This window comes from Grus americana, chromosome 2 (genome assembly GCF_028858705.1).
Source record: "Grus americana isolate bGruAme1 chromosome 2, bGruAme1.mat, whole genome shotgun sequence".
Classification (NCBI taxonomy): domain Eukaryota; kingdom Metazoa; phylum Chordata; class Aves; order Gruiformes; family Gruidae; genus Grus; species Grus americana.
This window is the reverse complement of record NC_072853.1, coordinates 122,693,857-122,716,990: the sequence shown is the minus strand read 5'-3', so window position 1 is coordinate 122,716,990 and position 23,134 is coordinate 122,693,857. Positions and strand designations below refer to the sequence as shown.

The 23,134-nt window shown below is 43.0% G+C and overlaps 1 protein-coding gene across 2 annotated transcripts in view; it reads left to right on the top strand.

Annotated features, from left to right (window-relative positions):
• SH3BP5 (SH3 domain binding protein 5) overlaps nt 1-23,134 on the top strand; it is a 53,548-nt gene that overhangs the window by 9,715 nt on the left and 20,699 nt on the right. For both annotated transcript variants that reach the window (XM_054817932.1, XM_054817933.1), the window contains one exon: nt 2,902-3,030. In XM_054817932.1, the coding sequence (XP_054673907.1) occupies nt 2,902-3,030 (129 nt within the window). The remainder of the gene's footprint in view (nt 1-2,901; nt 3,031-23,134) is intronic.

Sequence of the window (23,134 nt, the reverse complement as noted above, 5' to 3'; positions counted from 1 at the left end):
ACTGCTAGTATGTGGCAGGGCTGACACACTGAGTGTGGCTGCGCATTTGCAGGAGGGAGCTGTACCCCCGCTCACAGGAGATGCTACCACAGCTCCCAGATAGGAGCTGCGGTCACTGAGACCACGAGAGCTGGATCAGTTTGGATTGAGGAGGCTGGGTGGTGTGAGCGCACTGGGTTGCCACAGGACCATACACGGTGTAGATACACAATGTGGGATTGTTTGCTTTTGTACTGTAGTTGGGGCTAGTGGAGAGTAAAAGTGGTGCGTGTAGTGCTGGAGAGGGTGTGGGTTTGGCTTTCCACCTTCTCAGAGACCGCAGCATCTTGTCGCTGTGTCCAAAGGGGATGGCTGGAAGCCTTTGGGAGGGGAACTGATTCCAGCAGTGTATGAGCATCTGCTTATTCTCTCATGCAGAAGGTGGCAAAGCCTCCAGGCTTGTGTTCCTGACAGTCAGGAGCCTGAGAATAAAAGTCATTTAAAATAAATCATGTGATGGATTGACATGGCTATAAAGTGCTAGGGTGTTTTGGTTTTTGTTATTCTTCACCGGAAAAAATTAGGATGGTTGGACCCAAATAAAGCCTCAAAATAGGAACCAGGCATCTTTAGGGACAAAAAGGTCAACTAGAAGTTCACATCAGTGTCTTCTTCAGCTGAAGCTTCCTATTCTGTGTAACTAGCTACTGTGTGAAGTGGGGCTGTGCTCATAAATGAATGTGTATTTAACCATTTGTGAGACCTGTGCCTCAGGTGCCAGCTACAGGATTAGTTACAATTGAGTAATTTGTATGTGCGTCATCCGAGTTGGTGGGAGATTCATGGCTACAGAAGTTGTTGTTAGTTTGACTGCTCTGTCCTTGGTGATTTTTGTTTTGTTTTTTTTAAACGCTAGTTGGAGACTAGTTCTCTTTTTCCTATTGGATAAGAGTGTACATAATTATCACATGAATAAATTTGGGGTAGATCTCTAAGTACAGATTTGGTAGTGATGGTTTCTGTGTTCCAAGTGCTTATCTTATAAACATGGAAACTGATTTTTTTTAGTGAAATCACCGCGTAGGGTTTTTTTACTTAATACATACACACTTATGGTTTTCTTTAACTATTTGCTTTCCACAACTAGTATCCAAATGTGCAGCTTTCACAAAGAAAGTGAAAAACAAACCTTTTGGCTCAGTCATTTAGAAATGATTTTTTAATTTTGTTCCTGTAGTTGTTGGAATTTTTTTTTTTTAAATATAGTTCAGTACTTAACGTCTTGCAATATACTCATCGTGCTTGCAGTCTTATTTTAGTTACTTGTGAAACTCATTTTGAGCAGTGAACCATGTATCTATCGTCCAGTACTTTAACTGGAAATATTCAGACTCTTCTCACTGAGAAAACCACTGACTCAACACATACTGTTTGAATGATACATTTCAGGCTTTCACTAAGAAATGGGATTATTGACTGGATTGGAGTTAATAAAATAATAAGTTAATGTGCATTTAAGTCTCCATTTTTTTTTTACTGTGTTACCCATTTGAATACTACCTTAGAATAAACTGGAGTACCTTAAGAATCTAAATCTATTTGCACTGGACTAAAGTATTACCAATGCTGGTTAAGGTTTTAGGTAAAACCAAAAAAGCTAAGAAGCTTTTTCTGAAACATTAGTTTTTACAGAAAAAGGCAACATATATTATTGCAGTTTTTTCCCCACTTCTGAGACTGTAGTGGTAGGTTCCAATGTATTTTAGTTCCACTAATGAATAAACAGTTGTGCATTCTAGAAATCCTCAGCAATAATGACAAAAACCTCCTGAATTAGAGTACTTCTTCAAGCCAGCTGCTTCCTAATAATCAACATGTCACTCCAGTAGTCTGCATAAATCCTGCTCTCTAATTAGAATTACAAGGCTTGTCAAGAGCTCACATGGCCCTTCCTCTTCATCTCCTTAAATCCTGGGTTACGTCCAGCCTGAATTTACATCTCTCTGCAATAATTCCATTGATTTAGAGTCTGTGTTGGATGCTAAGATCAAAATCAGGATCGCTTTGCTTAAAGGTGTGAAAATTTCCATGCAGCAGAGAAAATATTTTAATTGCTTCACCTAATCATATGAAGAGGGCAACTCATCTAGTGTGGAAGTAGCTGGAATTTACTTTTCTTAACTTATTATTTACTACATTTAAATGGAAAGTAAATGTCCTTATCCATTGATACAAACAATAGCTGAAAAGATGGGCTTTTATGGCAGGAAGTCTTGCCATGAGGACCTGGGAGCTTTTTGCTGCTATTGAAGTAAGTAGGGTGTGTTTATAAAAGAAAAGAGGAGCTGACTTGAAAATACACTATGTGGAAAGTGTCCAGTTCTTCTGCAGAAGGCAGTTCCGTTCATCCTTGTTTGCGTTGTGAAATGGTGTCTCTGGGGGGAACAGTACTAAGGGTGTGACACACTAAGGTTTAGGAGATGCTAGTTCCAGCCAATTTGCCAGCCTGCTGTGGGATTTAGCCTGCCTGCTAGCCCCATTCTAGCATTGTCTAGGTGAGACTTCTTTGCCACTGAACTCCCTCTCAGAACTTGTTATGCTGCTGTTTCCCTCCCCATCAAGTCACTTACAAGCTATTCTTCTCTGAGACACCCTGCCAGAGGTGACATCTAGCACAGGCTATTGCAGGCTTTGTGTAAAAGCTGTCTCTGGAAGACAAAGATTTGGTGTCCAGCATGATAGCTTTCAAATGCAGTTCTGCGTTCCTGTTACTCCCTCTACTCAGGAATTATGGCAGTAACTGTTTTGAATGTGTCAGCTCGTGCGTGAACCTGAAGAGCAACCTGAAGGTAGGAACAAATGGGTAGAAATAAATTTCTAATTTGTATTTGTCCTTTCTTTCCTTTCTGCAACCATTTGAAGGATGCACGCCAGAAGTTCCGCTCTGTACTGGTTGAAGCAACAGTAAAACTGGATGAACTGGTAAAGAAGATTGGAAAAGCTGTAGAAGACTCTAAACCTTACTGGGAAGCTCGGAGGGTGGCCAGGCAGGTGAGAACTTTCTACCTTATAAGCTTGTGCTTGTAGTTGGAGAGCATGTACTGATTGGGTTGCTTTCCTGCTATTAATAACATCTTAAGCATATGCACTTGGCTGACACTGTCTATGTCTTGAGTTGCATGTCAGCCATGTGAATCGATGGGAAAAACATGTTTCTTCACAGCCACAGCTGTACGTGTTCTTCAGTCTAGGAACAGCTCCAGCAGACACAAACTATCAATAGCAAAAGACTAGTCTTGTGCTCCTCTCATTATCAATGCCCTTTCAGAGCCCTGCTCTTTTCTATCAGTAGTTGTAATTGTTTGAAAAGACAGCGTAGACTTCGTGTATCTCCTTTTTCTTCTTAAAGCAAAATGCTCAGCAGCTAAATGGCTGCAACTGGAAGCTGCTGGGGAGGAGGCTGGAGTGGGGCAGACTTGAGGAAGCCTGGAGGGTTTAGTGCTGATTAGGTTGTGCTGAAGCAGGAACGGGCTAAATGTGGCTCTAAAGTGCATTGGTTTGGGGAGAAACTGAGCTCTGCTTTCTGTACTGTCAATCAAGACCTTACCTCCCTTGACTTGATTCTTGATAGACATCTAAAATAGTGGTTTATTTGGTTGGAAAGGGCCTGTGTGGCTGAGGCACGAAAGGAGGAGGAGTGGAAGTAAGGGTTTGATCTACTGGCATAGGGAAAGGAAGAAAGCTTGTGAGATGTCAGGCATCTTCTCACCTTAGGGAAAAAGTAGCTGACAGTTGAGTGTGTGGTGGCTTAGGGCAGTGCTTCTGCTTGGTGTCTGTGATGGCCTCTGCTGGTGTCTGAGGCTTTTTGGGTTTTTTTCCCCAAGGGGGAGGCTGTTCCTGGGTGCTACTTCCATTTTCTCTCAAGGCAGGGAGAGGCACAGGTAGGGGAAGAGTTGCCTAGAGGGGCTGCTTCTGTGCTTGGAACAGTGTGTGGGGTGGCATCTGTGTCTGGGCAACTGTGATGCGATTGGATTCAATAGCAGAGTGAAAAAGAGATGAGGTAGCATGTGTGAAATACATAAAAATTACAGGAGAAGGATTTTGTTTGTAAAAATAGGTAGAGGCTGAGGTTGAGGGATGAGAAAAGTAGTGTAGGTGTGTGCCAGAAGGCAGAAAGTAAATTCACAAGGTAAGAGAAGGGAAGAGAATACATCCTCAGAACAAGGCACAGGAAAGGGAGACATGAACGCAAGCTTTATAGCTTTGAAAGCTGATGAAGCAGGAGTTGGTTTGATGGGATATGGCATGCAAGATAGTATGTGACCATGTTGATCCTTTAAATTGCACAGCATTGTTTTGGAGCCATTGTCTCAGGCAGCGGGGATGATGAGTTGGGGTTATTAGACTTAGTCCTTCAGACTAGCAGTGGCGTGGCAAATAGGTAAACTCTGCTTCAAAGCACAGTAAGCGTGGTATCTTACTACTCATCTGTAACTGCTCTGAAAGCAATCCCTGCTCATGGGGCCTATAGTGTGTGCTAGAGATAAATTGGTAGTAAGCTACAGAAAGAGAGGAAGTTAGTAACAAAATAAGAGCAAGGAATTGTTTATTTCATGTTAATTACTTTGTTCCATTTCAAATATAAAGAAATAAAATATCTCCCAAACCCCGCCTCAAGTATGATTCCATAGTTCTATTACTATAAATAGCGCTCTCAGGCACAGAATGCATAGGACTTCAAGAGTTATACTTGGAAAATTCAATGGTAGAAATGCATACTCTGCAGAACAAAAAAAACAGTTGACACTGAGATTTGTAAGATCAGGTACTGAGAGCCATGATCTTTGTCCTCTGTCCTGAAGCTGGCAGCAGATTATGTCCTGAAAATGGAATTTTTTTATTCCTGCATCATTGCTGCCCCTGAAGTCCATTCAGTCATACTGGTTCAAAGGTGCTTTGCAAGAGTACTAAAAAACCTAAACCACTTAAGGTCCTTAGATTTGTAGAATCACTGCTCCAGTATTGGGCTTGTTAGAGAACCGTATTTTTCTCCCAATCCATCCTGTTATTAGCTAGTTTTAAATGCTACTTATCCCAGATCTGCTAATTTGCTACACACTCAATTTTCTTTTAATTCCTTGATAGCTTTTTTTTCCCCCTTTAAGCAGGGATTCCCTTTCTAACTGTTCATTTCACTTTTTTCCATTTTGTGTTATGGAGCCAGTCATGGTCATGGAACAGAGCTCCCTCTTTGTATTTGCTCAGCAGACAGAGCTGGAAGATGGTCTCTGGTTTCCCTTTGGCTCTTTGTCTAATAAAATCTTAAAATAGAAAATGCTTCAAAAGCATTGAAGGACAGTGAATCTGCCTGGAAGCCAGGAGATTGGAAAGACTGGTACCAGTCATCAGCAAAGCATCTGCCTAAAGAGTTTTTCTAGTCTCAAATTTGCTATATTAAAGTGGGGGGAAGGAGTGGGTAGGAAAATACAAAACTGGAGGAATGTACCAGAATATTAATATGTTTAGGTGCCAGCCTGCATCTTTCTTTTAGACTTTGATTTGTAAAATTGTGGTGAAATCATGGGAAGAGCTTGATATTTTTCTGTTCAAATTTATAACAACATCTAGTCTCTGAAGACTGTGTTCCACCTTCTGTCTTTACAGCTATTTTAGAGCCATTAGGCTGCCTCTGAAGACATAGGCACAAGGTTCTTGGTGGCTGAAAAGGCTTTAATTAAACAATAAGGGAAAAATGCATGACTGCTTGTTAAGAGAAAGGGAAGTGTAAATTCTTGTTTGCTGTTCTCAGTTAAAGGAAGTAGAAATATGAACTATAAATTGAAGTCTTCTGGGAACAAAGAATTGCATAATTAACATCTAGTTTGGCAGAAATGCAGGAGTTTTCCAGAGTTACTTGCATTTAAGATGTCAGTTGTAGAGTGAGTTGGCTGATGCAAGCTGTATTTAGTCATACCGAGGAGCTTGTTTTCACTTGGTACCAGCATGATTCTCTTCTGGAAATGCATGTTTCATTTATTAAGATAAAACCCGTTAAAATGGTATGAGGGCACTGATGTGGGGTCAGCAAAAAACAGGTCCCTGAGTCAAATACTTCCCTGGAGAAGCTTTAGGACCTTGAGCCCTTTCGTCTCTTCACCCTTATGCCCATCTTGTGCAATCCTCTGTTTCCAGAAAATGATGAATTCAAAACAAATTAATTCTCCCATGCAAGAGTCCTGTAGGCATCTTGTTTGTGTAACATATGCCAAGAGAATTTCAGCTTGGCATATCTCAGGCTGAAACTTTGCTTTCACAGAACAATGGCCCCTTAGCATTAAGATTTGAGTGCTTTGCCCTCTGAAATGGTGGTGCAGGGAACCAGGATGCTTCTGTTGGCACCACAGCAGTAATATTCCACTTTTGCTGAGGCTGAAGTGAGAGCTGGCTAATGTTCTTGCCCCGTAGATTTCATGCGACTTCTGCCAAGACAACTTTGTTGTAATTCCTCATTTGGTATACCAGTGGGCCTTTTGTGTTGATTGCAAGCACATCTTACTGTATTGGAGAATTTTGATGCAAATTTGTTGTTCAATCAGATTTTAATGTATTTCTGCTGCAAGAACTTTTTTGCATTTGTCACATTGTCTTTTCATGTTGTTCTTTAACTTACGCCATAATGCACATGTTCAACGGAAGAACCTTGGCATGTAGCGGAGGATTGTGTATGTACACAAGCAAAGACCACGTTGCAGCAATATGAAATTCCTATAACCTAGAAGGTTCTAAGTGTTGGGAAGATCAGTCTTCCCATGTCTGTGGGGTTTTTTTTGGGGGGGTTGTTTGTTTGGGTTTTTTTGTTTGCTTGTAATCTGCTTCCCTGGTTGACTAGTCAGAGAATTAGACTTTTCTTGCCCAAAGGTAATGCGGAAGAAGGGTGAAGTTGCCAGGGAACATTAATAATGTAAACTACAGTGTAGGTCTTGAGTCTTTAAGGTAAGGAGTGTCTTAAGCCACTGTTGACTTAGCATTTTGCAGGGTTGGGGCTGGAAAGCACCTACGCAATAGTGTCTGCAATGGTGTCTGAGCAGATAATGGAGTTTAAGAAGTGTGTTACCTCCCTAGCGACAGCATGCTCTGGGACAGGATGCTGTGCAAAAGCAAATGTGGTCTCTTGCATAAATCATTGGGCTGGTAGGAGCTGATTTGGTGCTGCTGCATGACGTAGATAAATTACTTCATCTCTCTCTTAGTTCCCATGTAAAATGAAACTGTCAAGCTGCTCTGAAGCCGAGTTCATTAAAGCAAGTAAAAGCACTTTGGGGTCATTGGGTGAGAGGTGCCATTAAAACACTGTTATCCATATGTCATCCCTTGTGAACCCAGGGACAAACTGAACAGGAGGACTTGCCTTTCTGCTTTGCTTCTGCTGGAAAAGAAATCTGATAAAAATGTGTTCTCACCCACCCTCCCCAAACAAAACAGTTCATGCATTTGTAGTGACCCTAACCTGAATAAAAGCCCTGGGAGTGGTTGTTTTTAGTTAAGCTTTAGCTCCGATTACTGAGTGGCGTTTTTTTTGCAGAGTGAGAGGTTATGTTTTAGTCCCCAGATTGGGAGTAGGTGCAGATGCTTTGCTCAGCTGAGCTTATTTTGGAGGGACGTGGTTTTGCTTTGTGATAGTGTCGTGTCCCCCCCCCACCCCCTTTTTAGCTTTTACAAAAGTGTCAGAAAATTTGCTTCATGTGAAAACAGATGAAAGATTTATGCTAACTCATATCTATGTGTATCTCTCCCTAAAGGACCCACCTGTAGCAAGTGTTCAGAGAGCAGTATGTTGAAGGGTATGCATGTTCTGCTTCCTCTTGGGTCACTCTTCCTGGTTCAGTTTGACAACTAATTCTTCTTTTCGTGTTGTTGGCATAGTTTCTTAAGCAGCACCTGTTTATCCCAAAAGGCTAGGAAAAACACGCTGGAATCAGTATGTACAACAGTTCTTCCCTGCTGAAGTCTAGGCTACCTGAGAGGAAATGCAGTTGATGGACAAGTAGATGTGTTCAGCAGGGACAGCTAATGTGTCCTTGCCTCACTAATAATCTTTCTCTCATGTAATATTTTATACTGGATTGCCACATCTGTTTGAAGAAATCAGCTGACAGGGTAAAGAATCATTAGGGATGAGCTTTCAGATATTTGGACCCTGGATCTCCATTCTGCCTGTCTTCTCAAAACTTAACAGAACCCAGTTACCACTGGGAAATCATTTCCTCTCTCAAATGTGAATTTTGGTTGGATTTCACCAGTGGGGTCAGAAGTTAATAGTGGACACCAGTAGACCAAGGTGGGTATATAGGATTCACCTTGATTAGCTTTATGTACTGCAGGATTTAGTCTAGTTTAAGATAATCATTTGGGCCTTTAATCACTGACTGTAATCAGTGGTGAGAGGTAGGTGTGTGTGAAAAGCCTTCTGAGATATGTGTCTCTTCCTTAAATGCAGAGGGAGTTCAGACATCTCGTCTTGTGTTGTTTAGCCATTTGAAAGTTGTTGGGTGAATGTTGCATCAAGTGGTTCAGTGAATCTTATATCCAGAGTGAACTGGGATGAAAAGTAGCTCCTATAATCTTGCAGAACAGGAACTGAGGAGGAACTGAGCCACTTGATGGTGAAGGTGGGAGGGGTGTAAGCAGATAAGAGCACACATGCCTAGTTGGAAAACTCTTCCTCAGCAGATGAGACTGATGCCATTCTTTGCAGAAGTCAGGATTGCAGTGCCTATAAATGAACGCAACTTTCCAAAGTGGCCATTCCATTTCAGTTTCTAGATGTTCAGCTTAAGATGTCTCAAAGTAGTGTGGCAAGTATGCAAAGTTACAGATGTTAACTTTCTTAGCTCAGGAGACAAAAGCTTTTTAAATTCACACAGCCTGGAGGTTCAAAACTGCCAGTCACCCTTAAAAAATTAATTAGGAACTGGAAAGTGTCGTCTTGCCAGTGTCGCTTTCTGCAGCACCAAGTTCCCCATCCAAATTTGCTCAGTGAGTGAGAGCTAATTGGATCCCAGCACCAGCTGGCTCTGCTGTGGGCAGGGGGGCAGCATTGACTGTGGGTGACAGCTCCTGGGTCCAGATCCAACAGTGATGGATATCTGGGTCTTCCCCTCTGGTTCCTAGGCACTAGATGCGTTATCCATCGGTATATTGGAGGTAGCCATGTCATAAGAAATCTCCTTTTCTATCCTACTTTTATGAGCTGAAGTCCTGATGCTCATGTTTAAGACAACAAGGAGTTAAGACTGATTTATATTATCTGGTAAGCTTATCTTGGCAAAAAAAAGGTGGAGGGAGAGGGAACTTGACAAGCAAAAATTAAATGTCAGCAGAACCGTGACAGACTTGCATTCCTGTTTGGCAGCTTGCCATGGAGCTAGTAAAAAGCAAAATTATTGGCACAGTTACAGTGAAACAACCAACTGACCTTTCCTGGTTGAAGGAGTGTTTCTGGTTAACTGTTTAGAAACCAAAAAAAATCTGGTGGATTCACATTGTCAAAGCAAGGATACAGAAACTTGGAAATTGACTTTGACAAACCTTCTACAAATCCCTCCAACTATTTAAGAAAAAACACAAATACCCAGAACGCTTGACTGCTGTCTGTGGCTATAGTTCGGTGCTGCATTGTCATTGGTAAGTAATAATCATCTTTGCCAGCCTAGACTGGTTATTGTAGTATAGGTTATGTTATTTGTGGTCTGCCTATGCTGATAGTTGTCGTTTTAATCAAAGATGCTGTATTGCAGCTGCCCTGGTGGCTCTTGAGGAGCCTCACAGTAGTGTGAGGATAGAGGAGGTGACGATTTCTGGTTTGGGAAGGTGCGGTGAATGGTGTGAGAAGTGACTTGCTCCCCAGGTGTGTAAATCAACCATACAGAAATGGTTGTGATTTATTTTTTTATTACTTAGGCTGGTGGGGTGGAGAGGATACTCAGAAGCTCCTTTCCTGAACTGGGACTTACCTGTTGGTGGTAGAGAAACTTGTCTGTGGGGGAGGCTGATGTGATGGCCTCAGTTAGTGCTGTGGCAGGCTGGGCACGGGAGGGAGGGAGGCAGTACAAGCCTTGCCTGGGAAGAGATGGCTGGCGTGCTCCAAAGGGAAAGGAAACATGGAAGTTGCCATGTGGGCAATCGAGGGAGCCCAGTGCTGTAAAGAAATGGTAAGGAGATGAAATGTAGGTGAGTTGTGCCAGGAGTGGTGCCTGAAAGGATGAAGCATGGAGGCTGTGGGTTGTACCTGATGGCCTAAGAAATTTTGTGTGTACTTTTTGCCTTTCTGTTCCCTGTGGACTTGCTCTAGACCTGAACCCCTTTTTCCCACCAACTCTTTCATTTTTTGTTATGAAACACATTATTAAATCTTGGGGGAAACCGTGCCGATGTGACGTTAGTCCTCATGTGAAACGTGGAGTTCCCAGTGCTGTGATCCCGAGGGGCGTTCTCAGTATATTCACCTCCCTTTCCACATGGTATGTGGCTGGTTGTGGGGCCAGGCACCCATCTGAAGAGGAAATAAGCCAAGCAAGGGAATCTGACATCAGTAATTTTATTATTGAGGGTGAGGAGTCACTTCCTGGACTTCCACCAGGGAATCCACTGAATTTTATAACTTTGCTTTTAAAACAGGATGCACTTTGGGTTAAGTAAAGAAAACGTGTTGCCACACTCAAAATTTGATGGAGTACCTTTTGTGCTCTCTTGTCATGTTTGTACAGTTGTGATTGAAATCCTGGGAGTAGTGTGTAGGAGTCGCTACGCTGTGTTCAGGTACATATGGCTCAGTGTTTCATTGGTGCCAGACAGAGCTTGGGTTTGGTGTGTTCAGTTTGCTCCACCTGAATGCTCGAAACCTGAAAACTGTATTTCAAGCCTTGCATTATGGTTCTGTTGCATTCTTCAGGCCAAAGTTGCCTAGGAAGCAGGGAGCTCAGGGAGACTTACTTGGGTCAACCAGCTGGGTTTTGCCTGGCTGATTTATTAGTGCTGTTAGTTTAGGCCTTTAAAGTTTAAGTAAATAATTTTACATTTGTGTTCTGGCTCTGTCATCTGGTTGAGCAGTGTGATATTTGAGTGTCTCAAACTAGCTGTCCTTACACTGTTGAGAAGATAACAGATGTTGCCTGGTCGGATTTGGAAATTTACGCCAAAGATCTGATCTGTAAAGGAAGACTCCTAAATGTGTTTGTCTTCCCCTCAGCCCTGCTAATGCAAGGATAGTAGGTCAGTGTGACTGGCAGGTTTCTACTCTCTTAATCCTGAGCAGCTGGAAATCTGCCCTGCATTTGGGAACACTACCGGCTGCTACGTCACAGATGACCTGAAAAAAATCTTTACCTGATTCGTATTTAGTGCTTTGTTACTTACATTTCCTGCAGACTAGGTGGCATCTGTAGCAAAACCATCTGCAAATACTTTGTTCTTGGCACCTTTGGATAGTAGGAACAATTTTTAGCCACTTGGTTGTTGAAACACCTGTATCGATAAATTCTGTGTGTGTATGTATCCCCTCTAAAAGTTAGACCTCTCGTGTCTGTCAGTGCTTTCTATGCCTCAGTGAATGGGTCTAGTTATTTTGGGTTAGCATTTATACATCCTACACTTTCATTTTATGTGAGTGCTATTCTGTCGATGGATGATTAGTTTGTATAAGCTGTCGATGCAAAAACTGCAATTGGTTTTCTCATCATTAGTAGAAGACATGCCTTGGAGGGCTCCATTATTTAGATTTGTTAGCTGTGCACTGTAAATTAGAGGTTCTTCCCTCTTCTGCTTTTCTTTCCAGAAGCAGAAGAAAATACCGGTTTCATTCAAGTGTTTTAAAGAATTTATCTAGAAGTGATGAAAAAAATTACTCTCTTTTTTGGTGTCTTTCTCGTGCTGTCTCCTACCCCACAAAGCATCCATCAATTCTTAGCTGTTCTCGGTAGCAGCAATAGAAAGCCAGCTAGCTGTTCAACCCTCTCTCCAGTAATTGTCAACAATGCAATGACCTAATTATTCTCCCTACCCTTCAAAAATGTTTTTTAATGTTCTTTCTGTTGTGAAATACTAGAAGTGTTGGGCAAATAGGTCAGAGAATACTGGGGTAAGTTGGTGTAGAAACACCCTCTGTTCTTGGGAGTGACAATGAGAGGGCTAGGGCAGGAAAGTCTGGGGATTTTTTGTTAGATGTCAGCTGATTTAGGCAGAAAGAAGTGATACAGGTGATCTGGCTATTATGTTTAGCCACAGATGCAATGGCAGATGCTGGAACTGGTGGGAAGGTGTAAGCAGTTCTTCTAAAAGGGGGCTGGGATGTGAAAATAGAGATGAATTCTTTTTTCCTCTGCTGTTGTCTGAAGATTTGATTGTCATTTTGCATTCTTTTCAATTTGGAAAAACCCAAGATGTTTAGATTGTGGCTTCCTTTGCATAGCTATTGTCAAAAGGCAAATCTACAGCATTTGAAAACGGATAATTTAAAGGAAAGATTGCCTTGCTTTTCTCTTTCTTACCATTACCCCTCCCAATCTTTTCTGCCCACTAGTAAAGACTATTTCAAGAGATTGTAAGCCACAAACAAGATCATCTTTTAAAAATAGTAGCTAGCATTTGAGCCCAGGTGACTTGAGGTCAGGGTGATATCCTATATACCTATTTTGCGTGGTAATTGCTCTGGGATGACTGCTGAAGGCAGTCTTGCAACTTTGGGAAAGTTGTTCAGCCACCCCGATCTTTCTTGTGTGCAGTGGTCTAAATAGGTGGGAGTTTATTATGAAATGATAAATGCTTATGCTAGGGGCTGCTGCCAAAACAAATCTGATATGGATGGTGGTTACTGCCTTCTGGGTGTGTTTCGTTATGACTTCTAGTAAAACAGTATGAATTTATGAGCTCTTGTCTGTTCTTGCTGGAGAAGATTATCTGAAGAGTCTAATTCCTCTTTAGCATGTGTGGGAATGGCTCTGTATTGACTCAGTTTCTGTAAGAAAAATCTCTCTTAATTGCAGTAAAGTTGCAGTTCTACTGTTCGAATATAAATTTCGCTTCCAGGATGTGGAAGGAATGTCTGTCTCCTTTAGCTGTGTCTGCTTCTGATAGTTGGTTTTTTTCACTTGGTAAAGGGTGCTAATGATTTGTTCTTAAAGAAAGATTTTACTGCTGTGAAGTGGAATTGAAATTTTGTCTGTTCCTACTGCTACCTAGACCTTTTCATTCAAGGAATGGACTTAGCCTTTCATTTGTCCAGGACACCACCCCCAAATTTTTACTTTAAGCAAAACAAGCCTGTTTTACATGCTGTAGAGTTGTATAATTCCACTAGGAAAATGAAGGGTCAATAGATTAATTATCTTCAACAGGTCCCCTAAGAAAATGACTGTCTCAAAAGTAGCTGTGAGCATGCAAAGATGTACAAGGTCAGCCTGTCCCTGCTATTGACGATGGGCAGTTACTGGCGAGGCTTCCTGGGGACTAGGAGAACATGTCCAGAACAGCCCATCACCCAGGTGAAACTCCTACCCATGTGCCTTGTCTTTGGTTAGGTAGGTACGCATGCGTGCACAAGATGTGCTTTCAGAACCATGCTGCCAATCCCTTGCCAACCCTCTGGAAACTTCTATGAACAAACATTTGCTGCTTTGGTGGCAATTAGGTGAGACAACAATCCGGTGTTTCTCCTGAATGTATCTGTTGCAGCTGTGTGTGCTGAACGTTTATTATCTTGGATAATTAGCAAAATTCACTAAGGCAGGCTGGGTAAATCTTGCAGCATGTATTTGTGGGAGTTTGTTCCTGCTTCTGTATTTGATTTCAGCAAAGGAGGCTGCTGCCAGGTGCAGATGAGCTTCCAGAGCCTCTGTAAACCTAGAAACCAGCTGTAAACTGTAGACTCGCTGAGTCACTGCCTAAGCCCTGAGAATGCAGGTGTGTATTGGGGTGGAGGGTTATCTTGCTATTTTTTCTCTCTTAATAAGATATTTTACCTTGGAGAGAAAAACCTGGACATATTCTATGATCCCCTCTTCCAGAAGGCAGCAGCTTTATAATTTTGGCCACAAACAAGTGTACAACTAACAAACAGATGGCAGTGAGCACCCAAGAAGGCTGTATTTGGATGGTATTAGGGTGAAAAAATTGTCATATTCTGGTGCCATAGACGTGTTAATTAGTGTGAGTAACTCCAAGCAGACCAACCAGCATCTCACAACAACCTCATAAAAAACAAGGGAGGACCAAAAAGCTTGGTGTAGTATGTCCTATACAATCTGTGTGCCCAAATGAGCATCACCTCCCTACTCCTGTGAAGCAAGGGGCTAAATCAATTAAAACCAATGAGGAGTCCAGTAGGTTTCAAATGACTGAGTGTACAGTGGCAACGATCAGCTCAGATGATATTCTTGCCCTCGTTTCACAAGATCTTAGGGTATAGTCTAGATGGAAGCCACCGGAGAACAGATAAGGGCTGGCAGCTGATTGTTCAGTCGAGCCCAGGATTGGTCTTAACGGCATTTAAGGAAACTGTATGTTTAGATACTTTCTTTCTCATTTCCTTCCATAGCTCCTAAAGAAGAGTGGTGGGATTCTGTCTTAGAGGAGACCAACTGTCTGTATGCTGGTAACAGAAACAGCTAATGAAGTGAGCTGCTGGTTGTGCCCTCAACTTTTTTTCTCTTGGAATATGGCTTGTGATCCTGTATTAAGGGAGTTACACGTTATTGCCTAACTTTAGCACAGAGCTAGATGTCTCTCAGAACATGCTTTGTAGGTCTACTCTGATTTCCTGGGCCTTTTTATAGTCTACGGGTTTACCAGAAAATAAAACAGAGCCAAAACTCAGGTCAGTTCTATAACAATTAAGCTGTTAGAAGAGGAGGGATGGATGCATGGATGGGACCAAAAAGCCCATCACAAGAGACACCTATTAAAAAGTAGAGGCTAAGGGACATCTGGTCATTGTATTCCACGCGCATTTCATTAGTTATGCAGCAGGGAGGAAATGGTTTGTGCTCCAAAAAGCTCTAGCAAGGCTTATTTTCACCTTATCCTCCCCTCTGCCTTCTCCACCTAAATAAAAATCTTCAAATCTGATTTTGAAAAAACAAATTTTAACCTGTGTACAACTTTATAGCTTTTCAATAAACAGCTTAAAGAATACAAGGATGTTTCAGACTCTTAAGAGACTGGATTTTCTGTCAATAATGCAAACAATCATCACAGATTAATATATAGCTCACAAAAAGCCTCATAGATCTCCCCAAATGAGGTCACTCCCGAGGCTTTAGATTTTATAAGTTGTTTATAAGCATCTGTACATGGCCTATAGTAAGAAGAGGTTTCTGGTTTTTTACTACCTCTCAGTTCTGGTTTGTCTTGAAGTTTTTAGTCTGTAGGGAGAGGGAAAAGGAAGTTCATGATCCTTAAAAAAAGCAAAACAAACCCCCACTCCCCAACAGCATCACTATTCTGATTACTGAAGAAAATAAATACGTGGGTCTGAGAATCTAGGAGAACATTCAGCATCACTGCAAATTTTTTTGTTTGGTTGGTTGGGTTTTTTGCAACTATGTTCTTTGGGTTTTTTGCGAAACTGTAAGAAAAATGGTATTTGATAGAAATGCTGGTTCTACAGGACCTCTGGAGGTCATCTGATGTAATCTCTGCTCAAAGCAGAGCTGTCACCATTGCTGGATTGCATCAACCATGGCTTTGCCAAGTCTTGAAAACCTCCAGAGGTGGAGATTGAGTAACCTGCCTATGGGTCACGCTGTCTTCCTGATGATAAAGATTTTTTTTTTTTTTTTAAAATGTGCAACGTGAACTTCCAAGCTGCCGTCTGTGGCTGTTGCTCCATGTTATATCATCCAATACTGCTGAGAAACATTCGTTTGTCATCTTTGCAGCTCCCCTTCAAATTTTAGCTGGCAGCTAATCTGATTGCTCCTTAGTCTACTCCTTGCTAGACTAAAAAAGCCCACCTCCCTCAGCATTCCTTGTAGGATTCATTGTAGGCCTCTGGACCCTGTTTTGACATCCTTCTTGAACTGGGGGCCTGGATGTAGTGTTCAGTGTGCCATCTCACCAACACTGAGTAGGGAGGAATGATAATTTGCCATCATTGGCCAGCCACGGTCCTCTTTAATCTAGCCTAGGACATGGTTTGCCTTACTCCCAACAAGAGGGCATCTTTTCAGCTTTTTCAGCCGTTGTAACGTGCAGGTCCTTTTTGGCAGAGCTGATCTTCCCATCTGTGCTGATGATGGGATTATTCCACCCCAGGTGCAGGATTCCACACTTCTCCTTTTTGAACCTTGTGAGGTTTTTCTCGGCCCAGTCAAGTTTCACAAGGTCCATCTGGGTTGAGGTTCTGCTATTTGCCTTTTCACCCACCTCCTCTAACTTAGTATCATCTGCAGACTTGCTGGGGGTGCAGCTGTGCTGGTATCATGGTGGTGGTTAGGATGTTGAGCATTATGGGCCCTTGTGTTGGTGTCTGGGCTGCTCTTGTTACTGGTTGCCAGCTGCATTGAAACAGGTTGAGGAAAACTGGAGCCAAACTAGCAGCACTTAATGGCTAGTTACTGTGAATGCTGCAGCGAGCACTTAACTACGTTCATCTTCCAGGCATCTGAACACACTGCAGTGGTGGGCAAGACAGGTATGCCGTGGTCAAGGAGTGATGATCCTGCTGTCCTCATACCTGCCAGAAGCTGGTGCAGGATGCTGCAGTGCACTCACTGCAATCAGAGTGAGCCCTGAAGACAGGCAGTGCTACGGCAGCTCTGGTGGGCGACTGATGGAGGAAAGTTCCTGTTGTAAAACATGTCCCCTGTTGTACTTTGCACAGCAAATGAGCCGTGGGATGTTGTTAAAAGAATGAGAGGGGGCCAGAATGGAAACATCTGAAACTTGGTTCCTTCTGAAGAGTGGAAGCCAGTTAATCATTATCTATTTGGTAGTAAGCAAGTAAGTGTTTGCTGGTAGCAGTTAAACTATTGTTTTAAAGATTAATGAGTGGGAGAGACATTGGTTTCACAGTAACAAAAAAGTGCCTTTTAGAGTGTGGTGGGTTGACCCTGGCTGAAGGCCAGGTGCCCACCAGAGCCACTCTCTCACTCCCCTCGTTCACTAAACAGGGGAGAAAAGGCATAACGAAATGCTTGTAGGTCGAGATAAGGACAGGGAGAGATTACTCACTAATTATCGTCACGAGCAAAACAGACTGAACTTAGAGAGGGAATTCATCTAATTTATTACTAGGCAAAACAGAGTAGAGGAATGAGAAAATAAAATCAACTCTTAAAACACCTCCCCCCACCCCTCCCATCTTCCCGGGCTCGACTTCACTCCCAGCTTCAACCTTCCCCCCCCTCAGCGGCACAGGGGGACAGGGAATGGGGGTTACGGTCAGTTCCTCTCACTGTGTTTCTGCCGCTTCTTCCTCCTCAGGGGGAGGACTCCTCTCATCGTTCCCCTGCTCCAGCATGGAGTCCCTCCCACGGGCTGCAGACCTTCAGGAGCAAACTGCTCCAGCGTGGGGTCCCCCACGGGGTCACAAGTCCTGCCAGCAAACCTGCCCTGGCGTGGGCTCCCCTCTTCACGGGTCCACCGGTCCGGCCTGGAACTTGCTCCAGCGTGGGCTTCCCACGGGCCGCAGCCTCCTTCAGGTGCCTCCACCTGCTCCGGCGTGGGGTCCTCCATGGGCTGCAGGTGGAATCTCTACACCCCCTCATCCTTCCTCCATGGGCTGCAGGGGGACAGCCTGCTTCACCATGGTCTTCACCACGGGCTGCAGGGGGATCTCTGCTCCGGCACCTGGAGCTCCTCCTCCCCCTCCATCTGCACTGACCTTGGTGTCTGCAGAGTTTCTTACATCTTCTCACTCCTCTCTCCCGCTGCAAAAGCTCTCTCTCTCTAAGTGTTTTTCTTCTTCTTAAATATATTATCCCAGAGGCGCTGATGGGCTTGGCCTTGGCCAGCAGCGGGCCCGTCTTAGAGCTGGCTGGCATTGGCTCTATCAGACACGGGGAGCTTCTAGCAGCTTCTCACAGAAGCCACCCCTGTAGCCCCCCCGCTACCAAAACCTTGCCACGCAAACCCAACACATAGAGCAAAGGCCTTGGGCCAGCATGTGATGTGCCAGTGCCTTGTTTTGAGCAGCAGCTGTGTGTTCCCTTCACACTCCAACTTACAGTGATTTTATAAACGGAGATTGTTTGTGCCTTCTATTGGCAATAGCGTAGAGATGGTGAAACAAAGTGGGTGTCAAGACCTTGGCAGTGCAGTATGAGATGGGTTCACCTAGCTAAATGAGAAGCCAATTTTTTAAAAATATTTGAAAATAACTGATCTTTGCTGATTGTCATTTCTAATGGGAAATTTGCTGGTTTCATGAATTTACCAGCACTTGTGGTCTGGTCCTCTGGTGAGGGAGACTGGCTGAGGGGAGAAATTTGGTAGCAGGCTTGGCCCCACAAAATGTACCCTCTGCATCTATTTCTGGCAACCTGGCTTGGTCATTAGCTGCGTGCACATGTGCTCCCGGGTCAGAGGCTGGGCAGTGTCTACCAGGGTATATTAGATGTCAGCTAACCTCGGAGGAATGCTGTAGCTGTGTTGCACTGCGCTTTGGTGTCAGTGATATTGTGCAGTCCCATATAACTAGGTAGGCAAAAACAGAAATTGGAGACTACGTGAAATGAGGAAGAGGAGTATATATATATATCATGGTTGATGTTACCGCAGAAGATTCAAGCTATGTGTGGTAGGGTGGGAAAAATGCTCTATTAGGTCAGTTGGGCAAGGGCTCTGGCTACAAGAAGGGATTAGGGCAATAAAACCTCTGTGGACTAAGCAGAAAATTGTATTTCATAATTAAGGAGTACAGGGTTTTCTGCTTTGAAAGTGGACAAGCAGATGTGTCTGTGCTGGCCTGAAAATCTGTCTGTATGCTGCTGCCAATTCCAGAAGAATGACTGCATTTAAAAAAAATGCCTGGTTTTGTTTTCTTCTATTAGCTTGCCATGGCCTAGCTTTTTTGTTTTCATCACTATCTTTAGCTAAAAACATAATCCAGCTGTTGTACGTGATTCTCTTCTGTGCAAGGCCCTATATAGACTAAGCAAAGGATTGCCCGTGAGGGTGCAGCTTTTATCCCCCCACAAAAGGGATTTGTCAGGACTGACCTCCTTTCTGGAAAACATTAATAGCTTGCAGTTATGAACCCTGTCAGTACCCCTTTAATTTTACATAATTCTTATTTTAAAAGTTGACATATTTTATATTGCAGCGCTCCATTTGCTTCTGCAAGTGCTGCTACTGTGTGTCACCTCTGAGTCTTTAGGAGCTGACTGGGAGGTTCAGGGCTGCACGTATCGGAGCCAGGGATATCAGCAGCAGATGTGCTGGTGAGAGGAGATCGCTTGTGCGGAAGAGCACAAGGTGGATAGCAGTGAAGAGAAAGCTTGTGGCCATGAGGAGAGGTAGAGCGGAGGGGGCTGAGTGTGCAGAGCAGGACTCAAGCATGCTGCTCGTTGTAGGGAAGGGATTTATTGTTGTGGGAGACTTGTTTGTAGCAGGTTGCTTGTAGAGTACTGAGTTGCAGAGGAGGGATGAACACAGCTGCAGAAAGAGTTGGTGCTCTACGTGGATGGCGTGACAGAGACTGCTGTGACAGTGGGATTCTCCTTAGCTGAGATCGCTGTGGCTGCTTAATTGCATTTCTCAAGGAGTCCCATTTTATATTTTATGCTAATAGGGGAAGGGTCTGCAGTGGCGAAGTCACTCAGTTGAGTTTCCTGGTAGAAAGCGCTGATGATGAGGTACAACAAACTCCCAGTCACTGTGGCAGTGCGAGCTGGGGCACAGGTTCCCCAGTTCCCAAGGTGTCAAAGCTTTCTCATTTTCAATAAGGGATTTCACTGGCCTAGCTCCTTCTGACTTTTTTGAAGGAGAGGCACGCTTTTTTATTGGGTAGACTCCATCAAGCAGCAGTGATATGGGTGACTGGCAGAAAATTGACATCCCACTTCCTCCAACCTCCCTCAAAGATTTTTATTCTCATCCCTAGTACATTTTCTGTCATGCTACCCCAGGACTAAACCTCTCTCAACTTGAACACCAGTTTGCGCTTGAAAGCAAAATAACCTAGTTTTCAGCCATTTATTAGAATTTTGAATTCTGGTCTTTTGAGAGAAACAGCCACTGTCTAAAATGATGAAGTTCATATGCAATGTCAGGAGGTTGGATGGAGGCGTGAGCTCCTGTTGCCCTCTATGGTTTTAAAGGCATATGAACATGGCTACTCTTCCATCAAACCGAGTGACCTGCAGACTCCAGACTGAGAGTGTGAGAGCTCTGTCGGTGATGGTGCAGAACAACTTGTACGTGCTGCAGGGATTTTTAAATGAAGACTAATTATTGAGTAACTGTACTAACTAAAAAGTGTTTTGAGTATCCTTTTTCACATTGGCAAAACCACAAACCTGTTGATGTTTCTCTAATGACTAATGTATCATTCTTTACCCTAACATTTGGCTTTTTTCTTTCCCAGGCTTTCAGCAAGTTGTTTAAAATAAAAGACTGTAGTCTGACTTCAGATAACTGTTAGAACCTAAATTGCTATTTGGACTAACTTTTTTGCTTAAACCAAAAAGCATTTTGTGTTCCAAAACAGTCTTTTCAAACTGCCATTGCAGGGTAGCATTCAACAAATACAGCTGGGAGAGAGTATTTAAGTATGGTTTTGTTTCAGATTTCCATTTGCCCGCACAGTTGCAGGGCGTGAAGCTGAACATGTCCAGAGTTATGGGCCTGCCTGTTAACAGTTTCAGCTCTCAACGTCCTACAGGTCTAGGTGCAAGTAGAAATCTAGCTGAATCGTAAATTTAGCTTCTGGTTTTCTTACCATAAAGAACGTTTTCCTGCTGTGCAACCAATTGTGCTTTACAGGCTTGATCGGAAGAGCTACTAGTACTGCAAGCTACCACTAAATGTTGTTTTCTGTGGGGATTTAGTAACTCAGCTCCTAACGCTCTGCAGACTTTTTGCTGGCGTAGATGTGTTGATCCTTGACCCGGGTATCTGTGCCAACAGAAACTTTCAAGTGCTGATGCAGTTACGGTGAGAAAACTGTACTTCTGTGCTCGTGTTGCCCCTGGGATCTGGTTTTACTAGACTTTCGAAAGCAGTTACTTGCTGGTGCGGTTCTGCCTGTGCTAGGAATGGGTCGCCAGTCTGTTTTCCTGCATTTGTAAGTTGTTTCTTGCGCAGACAGGCCTGCTCCTGCAGCGGGGCAGCTGTGGAGCTGAAGCCTTCACTTGGGGCTAGGCTCCAATGGCCTTATTGCCTGAAGTTATTGGGAACTGGCTCCTTCTTGTAGGGTCTTCCATGAAGATCAGTCCTGCTCTTCCTCCCAACATCCTCAGCACTGTTCTGCAGTATTTAGTGCAGGCTCTACTGGACTCTTGCATTTTATGTTGCTTTTTAAAATCCCATCTCAAACTATTTTTGTGGAAAATGTTTGTCCTTTATTTGTATTTGATCCCTTTCCTAGCATAGATCAAACTTATTGGAAGGAAAAAAACAAGTTGTGAATTTTTTGAGAATTCACCAGAGGATATTTTGGGGACTGAGATTCAGGCTTCTTGCTGTTCCCTTGTTGGAAGCTTAGGTTGACCCTTGTTTAAAGATCCTCAGATGGCTTTCCTGTGCTTCGTGGGTACCATGGTTTAGGTTAGTTAGTGGCTAAGTTAAAATATTCTTTGGTCAGGCTTATTCTGAATTTATAAAAAGTGTTAATGCATTTGAAACAGGCAGCTGGTGACTGGGGTGGTGCGGAGATGCAATGTGTATGGTTTTTTTCTTAGACTTTCTAAGAGACCGCATTAACAATGAATTTACACCAGGCTGCTGTTCATCCACTAATATTGGCCCAATGCTCTGTGCTGCTTTGGGATGTGCAGTCCTGCATGGAAATTAACGCTTTAATGTCCTGGCTCTTCACGAAGGCTTTAGTCCGAGTGGTGCGGTGTAAGCTGCCTGAAAGCAGAAAAGGCCATGGTTAGATCAATTTCTTTTCTGTGGAAAACACCAGCAGTCACTTCGGAAGGAAATGCATCAAGGACCTTGGAAGGAAATTACTGCACTGATTGTGATGACTTTGATTTCCCTCCCTAGCTAGTAGCTGAAGGACCTCTGACACATAACTCTTATTTTTCCATGGTCACTTTGGGGTGAAGTACCTCCCTGTGTGATAAGGGGAAGGAAGTAAGAAGAGCTTGCTGCTATTTCAGGACATTGTGAGGGAAACTTAGTGTGCTTTATTTCCTTTTGAGATTTGTGTTTAAATTAGGAGTCAGTCTCTCCTGCCACAGGGCAGGGAGGGAAGGGTTTTTTCCATTACCTTTACAAATAACTGTGGTGTCTCAAGTGTGAAGGTATTTGCTGCAGCTGCTGTTGAGGAGGTGTAGCCAGCTGTTTGCTGGAGAAATGCACCATTGTTCTACTTATTTCCCATTTTGTATCAGGGATTTTTAGCTGCTTTCCAAATGACCACCATTTCTATACACTAAAACCTCTTCCTTTATTCATCAGACTTCATCTTCCTCGGTTTAGTATTCTGTGTGTCAGAGTCCCTTCCCCTGTTTCAGCCTCAGACTCCTTCTTTGTATATCATGACATGTAAAGTTTTATTCATTATTTTGTTCTGTCAGTCGTGTTTGGTCAAAGACATTTCCCATAGTTATAAACTGTGTAATTCCAGTTTATTTTTAAAAAAAGAAATCATTGAAGTGTAAACAAAAACTGTCTTCACAGTGCTGGATGTTCAATTAACTGAATGTGAAGCTTACATTTGAAGTGGTGTTTCAGGGCAAAACAGCTCAAAATACTACATTAAATAGAAATTTATGAAATATATAATGCAGAAAAGTTCAGGTAAAGATTTTACTTTCGAGCTAAACAAGGTATTTGCATGTCAACCTCAAAAGGGCTCTAGAGCAGCAAAGTGCTGATATAGTTAAGAGATAGCAAATGAACACAAAAGCTTCAGAAACTAAAAATTTCTGATGAAGGAAAACAATGTGAAATCTGCATGTTTGAAAGCCTGAATATTAAAATTGCTAGT